The following is a 13,627-nucleotide window of genomic DNA, read 5'->3' on the forward strand; positions in this document are numbered from 1 at the left end:
GACCACAATACTTTCTCTGCCGACGGGGATTGTATGAGAAAAGTATCTTTTTTAGCAGCTCTAGATCGTTGGATTCTTTTTGACAGCTCCAGTTGGATTCTTTTTGACAACCATTTCGTGTTTCTCCGCACCACTCAGGTCGTAACCTCGGTCGTAACCTAACATCTGACTGATAAACTTTCTAAATAACCGTTATTCATAATTGAGTACCGAAAACCGCCGGTAAACTGACCGTTTTTAAACTGAAACCTTTATAATTTTACCCCTGCTTATTTGCACGCCGTGCAAATTAAAAATTACTCAAACGTCATTCTATTTTTAGGTGAAAATTCACCAAATGGAACACAGCCTAAAATATATACGCGCTACATAATGTATATATTTTTCTCCTATCCCACTGTGCATCCGCAGTCGAGCAGTATCCAATAAGCGCAGTCGCAGGGGCTGTTACATGCGATGGAATTTTTGACGTTTCTCCACTCATTCCGGCATTCGTTTGCTGGGGCGCACGTGCGTTTGTTTTGATTCTCTGCGTTCGCAGTAGTGTTTTCAGTTGGTGCGAAGTCGCGTGTTTTCATTTCGTAGTGCGTTGTAATTTCCGTTTTTGTAGTAAAACTAGTGCTTCCTTTCCTCCGACAATGGATCTAATGCTCAGTAATTTCATCACCGACGATGGACCAGTTGTCGAAAAGGTAAGGAAACTGAAAATTGGACGCAAATTCTAACGATAATGTGATAAAATTCAACGTTTTAGAAAAAGAAGAAATCCTTCGGAACCGATGGCGGTGGAGGAAAGTTTTCGATGGTTTTTAGCAACAGTCAACCGGTAAAGGCGGTCGTGGCTAGGAAGAGGACGTCGGTTGCACTGAAACCGAGCAACAGTAAAGCACAAGAGCCCAAGAAAGCACCGTTTTCGTTGAAGCCTCCAGAACCGCAGGCGGAAAGGGTTGTGGAGAAGAAAGTTGCTCCACTGGCGGAAAGGATTGTGGAGAAAAAAGCTACACCACAGAAACCGATTAAAGCAGTTGAGAAATTCGCTCAGAAACCTCCAGGCCACAAGCAGAAAGCTCACTCCGGATCAGATTTTTCACTGACTGAAAAATTCAACCAAGTCACGAAGGACAGAAAATCGAACATGTTCGACCGCATGAAGAACGATATGCCCAAGGTGGAATTGCCGGAAGTTCACCCACTCACGGAAAAGGTATTCAGCGAGGCGACGATCGATTCGTTGGACATCCATCCGCATTCGAAGAAGAATGTGATAGATCTGCTCCACTTCAAGCACCTTACCGTGGTGCAGAACCTATCGATTCCGAAGATTTTGGAAGGAAAGGATGTGCTGATTCGAGCGCAAACCGGCTCGGGAAAAACATTGGCCTATGCTTTACCCCTGGTGGAGCGTTTGCACTCACAGGACGTGAAAGTTTCACGATCGGATGGAATTTTGGCGGTAGTTATCGTGCCCACTAGGGAGCTCGCTTTGCAGACCTATGAACTGTTTTTGAAACTGCTGAAGCCTTACACTTGGATCGTGTCCGGGTATTTGAGTGGCGGCGAGAAAAGGAAAGCTGAAAAGGGACGACTGAGAGCTGGATTGAACATCTTGATATCGACTCCGGGGAGATTTTGCGATCACTTGAAAAATACCGAATCGATGAAGATGAACGCGGTCAAGTATCTGATTCTGGACGAAGCGGATCGTCTGCTGGAGCTGGGATACGAGAAGGATGTCAAGGAGATTGTGGAATCGATTAAGGCCAATTGCTCGGAGGGAGAATCCACCGTTCAAACAGTTTTGCTGTCGGCGACATTGACGCGTTCGGTCAAAGAACTGGCAGGGCTGACCCTTAAAGATCCGGAATACGTGGACACGAGTGACATCGCCGTGGAACGTCGATTCGATAACACCAACATCGACAACATGGAGGAACGGATAACCATTCCGGCTACGGTTCATCAAAGCTACATCGTAATTCCACCGAAGCTACGGCTCGTCACCCTCAGTGGGGTGATTGCCTACGAGTTCAACAGACAGGTTAAGAAATGCCTCGTGTTTATGGCCACTCAGGACCTGGTGGACTTCCATTATGATGTGATGGTTGAAGTTTTGACGCAGAAGAAACCAGATTCGGACGACGAAAAAGGCTCCGATGAGGATGATTTGAGCGAGTCGGAATCGGAACCGGAAGACAGCTCCAATGAAGCGATACTCCTACCAAAGGTATCGTTCTTCAAACTTCACGGAAAGATGACCCAAATCGAGCGAAGCTCGGTATTCAAAGAGTTCCGCAGTACCAAATCAGCCGTCCTGCTGTGCACGGATGTCATTGCCCGAGGAATAGACGTCCCCAGTGTCGATTTGGTTGTACAATATCACGCCCCGCAAATCCTCGCGGATTACGTCCACCGGGTGGGACGTACGGCCCGAGCCGGCCACAGTGGGAAGGCTCTGCTATTTGTGGAACCGTCGGAAGTCGAATTCATCAAATACCTAGCTGGCAAGCAAATCAAACTGGCAGAGGAACGGGTAGATCCCATTTTCGGACGGATCGGAGTGCTGATTAATAGCACCCCGGGGCGGAAGAACAAAAACAAGGAACAAGCGTCCATCGAGCTGCAGCATCGGTTCGAAAAGCTGATCGCCGCCGAGAAGGAGCTTTTCAGCAGTGCCTGTAAAGGTAAGTGCATTAACGACGGCAAAGCCGAATAAGGGAAGCGTAAACCGAATTCGTTCTAATTATGACATGTAAACGCATTTCCTGGTCCCAATTGCCTACGCGTCTGGGTACACACTGTGCTGCTCCTAATTAGGAGAGGCTGTCGTACCCGCGTGGCTTTGCATGAGTGGCCAGTAGCAGTAGTAGCAGCAGCAGCAGCAGCAGGATTCTGCTACGAACGATCCGAATATCGTTAAATTTAATTGGGATTGTTTATCGACACAGCTCGTCCCGTTGTCTTAGCGTTTTCGACTAGGTAACGATAGTTCGAATGAGGACATGGAGTTGCACATTTACATTCGCTCTTATTATCGAGGGCGCCATTGTGCCGAACGATGGTCCATCGTTGTTGGTAAAATGCTGGTCGACAGGATTCTGTGGTAAATTGAATTTTTGGGACATCCGATATGGGGATTGCTCAGCAATCAGGGTGGAATAAAATTAGCTTTCTGTGTTCTGTTCAACTATAATAGTGCACCTGTTTGTCTGTCGGAGCATTTTTAGCAGTTCAATGATTATAATTAACAATATTCTGGAGTTTCGTCAAAATTCGGAATTAACGCATTTTCCAATGTAAATAATTTCGATATTCTTCGAGGTTTTAAAGCACTCTACAAGTCTACAAGTCTACAGGTCTACAGAAATCTCATAAAACCCAAATTGTTATTTGGGCATAATCTATGTATACAGTTTTTGCAAGATTTTAGACACCCTTTTCCCCCTGAGTACACAATCCTAAATAGGAATTCCTGGGGTAAAATGCATCAGTTAAGGAAATCAAAGTGTTTTCTCGCTAAAATTAAAAGCAAGCGTGAATGTTATGTATTGCTTAAATTATCTCTCCCGGAGATCTCTTAAATAAAGGAATTCAATCAATAAATTATCTCAAGCATTATTTAGTAAAATGCACTACAATAATGGGGCAATACGACTTGCCTTCTTATAAATGAAGATGACTAATTGAGACGTTTACCGATCATGGTGACATGTTGATCATTGATCAATTGCTGAATGATAAAAATGTTCTTTTGATATTCAGTATTAGAAACAGTGTGATTAAACTTGTTTTAAACATTGTTGGCATTGTACATATGATTTCAGGTGAAATCTTAATTCTTCTGCTAATAATCTTCAGTTGCAAAATAAGCTATTACAGGTATACCTCGATATAACGTAACTGTGACTTTTGATATTCACCGTCGTTTTCCGTGCTGAGCACCAATGCTACCGACGCCAGGGAGGCAGCTCCCACACCTGGACCCTACCTATCGACCCATCAACTCATGAACTGGGGACCAACGGCTTTACTTCCCTTCCGAAGTGTGATCAGAGATGTTATGCCTCAGAACATCCCGGCGGCGCCGACTGGGATTGAACCCAGGCCTGCTGGGATGAGAGGTAATCACGCTATCCGCATAGATGTAAACACAACATTAACCACTGACTTGCTCCTGCTTGCTGCAGGGCCCAATGCAACGCCGTCCGAAGTGGTAATGAGCAGAGGCAGTAGTAAGTAGTAAAATCATCAGTTCTTTAGCTGCCAGACTGTTGAGCAGTACAGTATACGTTTTTTTTCTCTCGCTCTCTTCGTTCGTTCGATTGCGTTGTTCCGTTTTTTCTTGCGTTGAATAGAGGCGCTCTCGCTGACCCAGCCATGGGTAAAAAATCGCGCGGTGGCGTGAATGCCGGCAATCCCGGGAAACGGTCTAGGCCTGAAGACAACAGTGACAGTTCGACAGCTGCGAAGAAGCTGCTGGACAACAATCGGTTCTCCGTTCTGAAGGACGGTGCAGAACCGGTGACGGAAACAACACGACCGCCGAAGAAGGACAGAATGCCGCCCTTCTACGTGAAGGGCTTTCCTCCTAGACTGCGGGAAAAAATAAACTTCTACATCACGCAGGGTGTCCGGTGCACCATCCAGCTGTGCACGGAAGGATACAAAGTGATAGTTTCGGCGTTGAAATATTACAAGGCGGTACAAACCATACTGAACCAAGCACAGGTGGAGTACTTCTCCCACGACAACGAGGCTGTTAAGCCGTTCAAGGTGGTCCTGCGAGGACTATACGACATGGACACAGGCGTCCTCTTGGAAAAGCAAGTGGCTAATGGACTGAAGCCGGTCCAAAGATGGCCCACCACAACAAGGCCGTCAACCAGCTATACCTGGTGCACCTTGAGAAGAACTCAACAACTTTGATGGACCTCCAGGGCATCCGCGTCCTGTTCCACATAGTGTGGGTTCGGTACAAGCTGGTCAGTCGTGGAGTCACCCAATGATCGAACTGTCGGCTGTTCGGGCTTGGAACGAAGAATTACCAAGTACTGCGACAGACTCGATGAAGCCGATCCCATTTGCGCCAAATACGGTGCTGCTCACAAAGCTACAAGCAAGGTCTGCCCGAAGCGCACCGAGTACATCGAGATCCGGAAGAAAGCATCGACGAGAAACCAGCCCGGCCGCAAGAAGGTGTCGGAAATGAATGATCAGAACTTCCCACCGGTTCCACGATGACAGATTCCAGTGTTGCCACCGCTGCCACTCAATCAACGATTGGCTGCTGCTCATGCGCTAACTGACTTCCTCAACGAACATAGCATCGACATAGCTATCATCACCGAAACTCACCTGAAACCGGAGATGAACCTATTTAACCTAGATTACGGCTCGTGAGGCTGGATCGGACAAGCTCTGAGAGTGGTGGAGTGGTCATCGCTACCAGGAACAACATCTGCTGCCGGCTGCTACCCATTTTCAGCTGAAAATGTTTGAAGCATTGGGAGTGGAAGTCTCCACACCCGGCGGCCCCGTCACCATTATTGCGGCCTACTGCTCGAAACAAGCAAATGCCAGGGATGGATCCGCGGCAGACCTGAGGAGGGATATTGTCAATATAACACGACGCCGTAGAAAATTCATCATTGCTGGCAACCTGAACGCCAAACATCAAGCTTGGGGCAACCAAAGGCGGAATCAAAACGGCACCATCCTGAACGACGACTTGCAAGAGGCTCACTACACCATCCTGCCGCCGGACACTCCTACCCGGCTGAGCCGGTTGGACGTGCACTCCATCATCGACATCTTCGTTAGCAACATGGGAGACAACATCTCGCAACCTGTGATCCACCAGGAGCTGAGTTCGGATCACTATCCGGTGGTGGCCGAAGTGTGCTCATCCGTCAACAGATTCCATGCTTACCGACGCAACTATCATCGTGTCAGCTTGGAACAGTTCCAACACTGTGTCGACTCCACTGTCAACTACTGTGTCCTTCTGGAGACGCCCAAAGATGTTAACCGGTGTCTGCATTCCATCGAGGAGGCGATATCCCGGGTCAGGGAACAACACGTGCCAGTATCCAGACAGTTGAGCAATACTCTGAAGTCGGTTAAGAAGCACACGAGTCGGATTATTGGTCCTTAGTGGCTATTAATCCTAACAGTAAAGGACATCATTTCGCTTTGGCCTTGCAAGGCCAAAATCGCCGCATTCCTCGGGCCAAGACGGCTCTAAATGCAAAAGAGGACCCTTCTCAGCAAAGTCACTCCGGCCTTGCCTGGACTCTGGTGATTCTTGTCAACGAGGGTAGACGCCAGGAGACCGCAGATCGCCATCAAGTCAAGTCGATCTGTTGACCGATCCACTAGCAAGTAAACTCAAACATTACCACCCTGTCAGGCTTGGTTCGCCTGACGTCAAGCTCATCGTACGTAGTATCATCGGCGAGCGCTCGCACTTCGGCAGAGTAGTCTCCGGCGGAGCAGAATCAACGGCAGCAGTTCAGTACCGGTACGTCAAACCCCCATAGTAAAAACCCACTGTACACCCATAAAATTCAATAGAACTCAGAGTTTGTTGGAAATGCTTACATGAAGCTTTAGTGTGATAATTTATTAGCTAGAGAATGATCTTTAGAAGAGAGTAGGTAGATAGTTCCGTTGAGTACGGCAGTAAATCCAATCCACACCTGCTATAGCTTTTATTAATACATAATTAGTGTACACCCTTTGATTACTGTGTCACTTAAAATTTTCATAGCTTTTAGTCAGGTGACAGTACTGCATATGAGGATCGCGAAGCCCCTTCAGATTACCCAGTAGTAAGCCGACCTTGAGACACAGCTCGAGAGGTTTCTTGCTACTGAGCGTTTTTACCGGGATACAGACAGAAAGGGAGGAAAATCGTAGTCTTAAGCTAAAAATGGAGAATGATCGGCAAAAGGCATGCGAGTGGCCATCTTCTAAAAGATAAAAAACCTTCTAAATGACAGAAGTTATCAGGCGTCCGTGTAGACCGGTATCGTAAAGTGCAGAGCCATTTAGTGTAACCCCCCCTCCCCCCTTGTGGGGTTTCTGGGATGTTGGACTGCCTCCGATCAGGTAATTTACTTTTTATTATCCTGACGGAAATTTCCCTGAATTATGACAATTCTCAGGACCTCGTGCCGTAAATAAAACGGTTTTACACGGCTCGGTTCGGAAGTCAAGATGGCTTCCGAGCCTAATAGTAAATGATACTCGATCGTCCGTCAGGGACGATTCCCTCAGACCGGTGGCCTTAATTGTCAAGGAGAGTCCCGTCTCGGCTCGACCAAGGTGGCCATGCCACGATCAGCCGATGCCGTCAACGACGGACCAACGCCAACGCCGGCGTCGCGACGCCGTAGGAGATCCCGCTGCAGCAGTGAGTACAGTGCAAATTTTAAACCCTAGCATACACGCCACATATATGTGAAAACCCACGCCCACACGCCACAGAATAGGGAAATAAATGTTAGAAAATGTGAATATTCCTGTTTTTTTCATACTTTGTCCGCGTAGCCCCTCCGAATACCCAGTAACTTGCCGGCCCTGCGATACAGTTCAGGGGTCTCATGCTACTGAGTTAGTTACCCGGGAGTGTCTGGTCATGCCATAGTCACACACTTGACAGGCCAAAGACCTTATAAGACTCCGTAACACCATCCGAAGGCAGTATCAACGCTCTGGTCTGCCTGTCCTTGAGACACACTGTAATCGCCTAAAAAAAAACTATCCAAGCCATGATCCCAGGTTGTGTTAAGCCCTTTTGGAAACTAACCAAAATTCTTTAAAAAATAAGCCAAGACCCATTCCACCACTGACCCCACTGGATCGTTACGGCGACCCAGTGGTTCATCTGATAACTCCTGAAGAGAAGGCTGCCGCGATAGGTCAACACTTTGTCAGCTCCCATAATCTCGGGCAAAACATCGGAAGCCCCCACGAAGCTGAGGTTACTGAAAACGCAACCAACCTCCATCAGATTCCCAATGTTTTTTTTCCGAGGAATCCGAGATTACGGCTGACGAACTGTTGGCCTGTATCAAATCATCTTAAACATGAAGGCCCCAGGTTTCGACAACATCCTCAATGTAGAACTCAAACACTTGAGTTCAAGATTGTACAACCATCTGGCACTGATTTTTAATCTGTGCCTTCGACTTGGCTACTTCCCATCGTGCTGCTGGAAGTCAGCTAAAGTCATACCCATCCGGAAACCTGGAAAGGATCCATCCTTTCCTTCAAGTTATCGACCAATCACCCTTCTCTCAGGGTTATCAAAACTGTTCGAAAGAGCAGTATGCCACCGGCTCCCAACATCTGCCGAAGAAAACAACTTGTTACTCGAGGAACAGTTTGGTTTTCGGAAAGGTCGTTCGACCGTCCACCAGCTGACTCGAGTAACAAACCTTCTCAGACGGAACAAGTCTGTTTCGAAAACATCTGCCATTACGTTGTTGGACGTTGAAAAAGCGTTCGACAATGTCTGGCATGATGGCACAGAACAGTGCAAACTGCAAAAAAATCGGTGAATCAAAAAGTGTTTCGTTTTTCTGCTCAACAAGCGATGTATTGTGGTAGCGTTCCACACGGACTTCCTATGTGCATTCACACTATTATAGCATTCTGTCTATCTTAACTGCAGGCAGAAGATGCCTTCTACCGCTAGGTGCGCTAGTGTTCGCAAATGACAAGTGGAGCCACTTACTGATCCGAAGTTCCACTCCTGTGATGATGGCCTGGTGTTTTTATCATTTACCACAAGCAAAGAGTACCCGAGCCAAGGGGTAGGTCACTCCGCACACTAATCTTGGGTCATCTCTTTTGTCAGTGTGCTACAGGTATGCCGATTTATGCCGGTCATGGAGCAAGCTGAGATTGTTTGTAAAACACCCAACCCGGCAACCCGGTATTTCTGACACCTTGAAAGTTTTGGTTTGAAATCGCAAGGATAAATAGGTATAAAGGGCGAACACGAAGTTATTGCGACACATTCAACAGGGCATAACTTTTTTACCATTGGGTAAAAATCAACCAAATTTTGCACATTGATGTGTATTGTGTACATGCTGTCAAACTCGAAGTCGTGTTTTTCGATTCAACGAAAATGGAGGTGAACCAACGCGAGTTGAGAGAACAAATTCTTTCCAAACACCTGGAATTTCCTGACCTGTCGCACCGGCAGTTGGGAAAAATGTTGAACATTCACCATTCAACCGTCTCCAGAGTGTTGAAGCGGTTCCAGAAGCGGTTGACGTTGGACCACGGCAAAGAAGCTGGAAGAAAACCGGGACCGGAGAACAAAAAGACGGAGGGAAAGGTGAAGCGGATGATTAAAGCAAATCCCAACGTCTCAAGCTGTGATTTGGCTAAAAAGATCGGCATGTCGCAGAGCTACGTCCAGAATGCAAAGAAGAGAGCTGGACTACATACATACAAGGTACAGAACTTCCCAAACCGCGATGAGCGGCAACAATCGACGGCTAAAACTCGGGCACGGAAGCTCTACGAGAAGATGCTGACAAAATATGGCTGCTGTGTGATGGACGACGAAACGTATATAAAAGCCGATTTTAAGCAAATTCCGGGGTTGGAGTTTTTCACCGGCAAGAGCAAGTTCGATGTGGACGACAAATTTAAGGAGAAGAAAATGTCGAAGTTCGCCTCCAAATATCTCATTTGGCAGGCCATCTGCTCTTTCGGACTGAGGAGTGAGCCTTTCGTGACAAAGGGCACAGTAAATTGCGAGATCTACAAATCTGAGTGCCTCGAGAACCGCCTTTTGCCGTTCTTGCAGCAGCACGACGAAGCTCCGCTATTTTGGCCAGATTTGGCATCATGACACTATTCTAAAAGTGTCCTGGAGTGGTATGAGGCCAATTCTGTCCATTTTGTTCAAAAGAACATGAATCCGCCAAACTGTCCGGAGCTGCGCCCGGTGGAGCAGTACTGGGCAATAATGAAGCGGGAACTTCGGAAGAGCAAGAAGACAGTCAAAGACGAGAAGGACATGTTAAGAAAATGGAAAAAAAAAACTGAGAAACTGGCACCGGACGACACTGTAAAGACTTTGATGGAGGGCATCAGGCGAAAATGCGTTCAATTTTACACTCAAGGCTCCATCGATTAACTTTTCTTTTGATTTTTGAAGTAAATATATGTATAAAACTACCCTAAAGTTTTGGTTTGATTCTAAACATTATAAGAAAATTGGCATGACATTTTCGGTGTCGCAATAATTTCGTGTTCGCCCTCAAGTATTCGTTTGCCAGCCGAATGAGGATGACGCGGAAAGTGGCGGGTGTGCGAAATTTGTCTTGTGTTCATAGGATAATAAAATTCCTGTGTATTAAGGTTTTATAATGCCCTCAAAGGCAGACCAGAAACCTACCCTTTTGTAATGTGAAAAGCAACGTAAAGATGCGAAAATCAGCGGCCGGAAAGAGTTGGAACCGGTGGGGAACACTGTTGCAGACCCAATATAGGGCATGATGAATATGTCTTCTGTAGTTTGTTTTGTTTGAGTTTCAGCATTCTTATGAATTATGGGTATTAATGGGGTCTGATTAACTGCCTCCTTCGCTCGAGCCCACGCTAGAATTCGAATTTAATTATATGAGTGAACCGAGAAGTGCACTGCTGTTCTGAGTTCCTTTAGTATATTCAATTAGAGGATGTTCCTAAATATACAGTCAAACAGCACGTAATGCTGTGAAGAAAACTTCAATGTCAGTTGTCCGGCAGTGCTCCCATTTTATTTACAATAATCCAATGCCTACGAGATTGTGCCGATGGATTTGGGCAAGCTGTGCCGAATCTATTTTGGGCACAATGTGCTCAGTGATTTACCCCTTATAGCGCTTCAACTCAGTGTAGATGAATTGCGTTTGTTTCGAAAATCTTTGCTGTTACGTATGAGCGAAATGAACAAATGAGTTCATTGTACATCAAAGAATACGCGTTTGTTGATATTCACCAGTGCTTGATTATCCAACCCCAATTAAAATAATCATTTTGTAGTTTGATCCTCAAAATCATCCCCACCAAGATGAAGACGAATATTAATATTGACAAAACAGAGGCGATAATGAACATGCAGCCATGAATGAAGAAAAACAATGTTTAATGTTGAATTCGATAGTCAGAGGTTGCCTTGATCAAGAGAATGCTGTTATGTCAAAATTCAAATTCATGCAGGTAGTTGGTCGATCTGTTAAGGTTGTCTTCATTTTCAGCTAAGTTGAGTGTAGAAGAAATGAATTTTATCAGCACATCAACACACATCACACTTCCAATTGCAGCAGTACGGTCTTCCAATCTTCCTAGTGAAGATAATAAACAACTATCCATCGGACATCGGATTGTAATTTGAGATGGTGGCTTTTTGCGCAACTCTCTCAGATCGGCATCCCGTATTCTATTATAAGAAGGATGATTTGTTTGTCGACAGCAAGCTTTTTTTTCAGGGGCAGGATAGACTTCCTGTTGATGAGTGGATACAGAGATCTTATCAAGATGTTACACTTGGTTTTCGTTTTGCCTACGTGTTCCCTGAAAATCAGCTTGCTGTCTAGTGTTAAGCCGAGGTAGATTACCTCTTTCGACCATTGCTACAAAACAAGTCTGGGAGATTTTGAGTGTGGAAAGATGATGACCTGGGTCTTTGCCGGCTTGATATGGATCTTCCAGCTGTTGAAATATTCAGACAGGACGTCCAGGCCTCTCTGAAGTTTGGCAGTCAGAGCTCCGATGACCCTACCCTTGTAGACGATGGATGTGTCATCTGCGAACAGAGACAACGATCCACCATCAGAGAGAGCCGGCATATCGGAGGTGAACATGTTGAATAAAATGGGGCCAAGGATGCTTCCTTGTGGAACCCCGGCACCGATGTTGAAAGCATCCGATGTGATGCCATTCAGAGAGACTCGGAACGTCCTGTTCGATAGATAGTTGTTAATTATCTTCACTAGGAAGATTGGAAGACCGTAGTGCTGCAATTTGAACACCAGGCCATCATGCCAGACATTGTCGAACGCGTTTTCAACGTCCAACAACGCCATGGCTGATGTTTTCGAAACAGACTTGTACCGTCTGAGAGTGTTTGTTACTTGAGTCAGCTGGTGGACGGTCGAACGGCCTTTCCGAAAACCAAACTGTTCTTGGATTAACAAGTTGTTTTCTTCGGCAGATGTTAGAAGCTGGCTGTAAACTGCCCTTTCGAACAGCTTGGATAGCCCTGAGAGAAGGCTGATTGGTCGATACCTTGAAGGAGAGGTCGGATCCTTCCCAGGTTTCCGGATGGGTATGACTTTAGCTGACTTCCAGCACGAGGGGAAGCCAAGTCGAAGGCAAAGATTAAAAATCAGTGCCAGATGGTTGTAGAATCTGGAACTCAAGTGTTTGAGTTCCAGATTAAAGATGTTGTCGAAATTTGGGGCCTTCATTTTTTTTAGATGATTTGATATAGGCCAACAGTTCGTCAGCCGTAATCTCGAATTCCTCGGAAAAAAAAAAAAAACATTGGGAATCTGATGGAGGTTGGTTGCGTTTTTGGCAACCTCAGCTTCGTGAGGGCTGATGATGTTTTGTCCGAGATTAAGAGATTAAAGTGTAAAATTATGTCGATAGATAGTGGCATTCAGTGGGGTCAGTGGTGGAATGGGTTATGGCTTATTTTTAAGAATTTTGGTTAGTTTCCAATAGGGCTTTCCACAATCTGGGAGAGAACGGATCCTGTTAGCAAAGTCCTGATTTCTGAGGTCCACCATCCTGGCTTGGATGGTTTTTGTTAGGCGATTACAGTGGGTCTTAAGGACAGGCAGACCAGAGCGTTGGTACTGCCTTTGGATGGTGTTACGGAGTCTTATAAGGTCTTTGGTAGATCTGTCAAGGTTCAGAGTATTGCTCACCTGTCTGGAAACTGGCCCAGGATATCGCCTCCTCGATATAATGCACCGGTCAACGTCTTCGGGCGTCTCCGGAAGGACACCGTAGTAGACAGTGGAGTCGACACAGTGTTGGAACTGATCCCAGCTGACACGATGATCGTTGCGTCTGGAAGCTTGGAATCGGTTGACGGATGAGCCCACTTCGGCCACCACTGGATAGTGGTCCGAACTCAGCTCCTGGTGGGTCACAGGTTGCGAGATGTTGTCTCCCATGTTTCTGAAGAAGATGTCGATGATGAAGTGCACGCCGAATCGACTTAGCCGGGTGGAAGTGTCCGGCGCCAGGATGGTGCCATTTTGATTCCGCCTTTGGTTGCTCCAAGCTTGATGTTTGGCGTTCAGGTCGCCAGCGATGATGAAATTTCTACGGCGTCGTGCTATCTTGACAATATCCCTCCACAGGTCTGCCGTGGATTCATCCCTGGCATTTGCTTGTTTCGCGCAGTAGGCCGCAATGCTGGTGACGGGGTCGACGGGTGTGAAGACTGCCACTCCCAATGCTTCAACCATTTTCAGATGGAAACTCGGTAGCAGCCGGCAGCAGATGTTGTTCCTGGAAGCGATGACCACTCCACCACCCTCAGAGCTTGTCCGACCCAGCCTCATGAGCCATAATCCAGGAATAAATACGTTCATCTCCGGTTTCA

General features: G+C 46.5%; 1 protein-coding gene across 2 annotated transcripts in view; it reads left to right on the top strand.

Annotated features, from left to right (window-relative positions):
* The first annotated feature begins 539 nt into the window (after nt 1-539).
* Nucleotides 540-13,627, top strand: part of LOC135706227 (probable ATP-dependent RNA helicase CG8611) — a 180,209-nt gene continuing 167,121 nt past the window's right edge. For both annotated transcript variants that reach the window (XM_065227793.1, XM_065227792.1), the window contains exons 1-2: nt 540-692; nt 755-2,681. In XM_065227793.1, the coding sequence (XP_065083865.1) occupies nt 639-692; nt 755-2,681 (1,981 nt within the window). In that variant the 5' untranslated portion in view covers nt 540-638. The remainder of the gene's footprint in view (nt 693-754; nt 2,682-13,627) is intronic.

The sequence above is a fragment of the Ochlerotatus camptorhynchus genome, unplaced genomic scaffold (assembly GCF_037179485.1).
Source record: "Ochlerotatus camptorhynchus isolate MF236.1 unplaced genomic scaffold, CSIRO-AGI_Acam_v1.1 ptg000276l, whole genome shotgun sequence".
NCBI lineage: Eukaryota > Metazoa > Arthropoda > Insecta > Diptera > Culicidae > Ochlerotatus > Ochlerotatus camptorhynchus.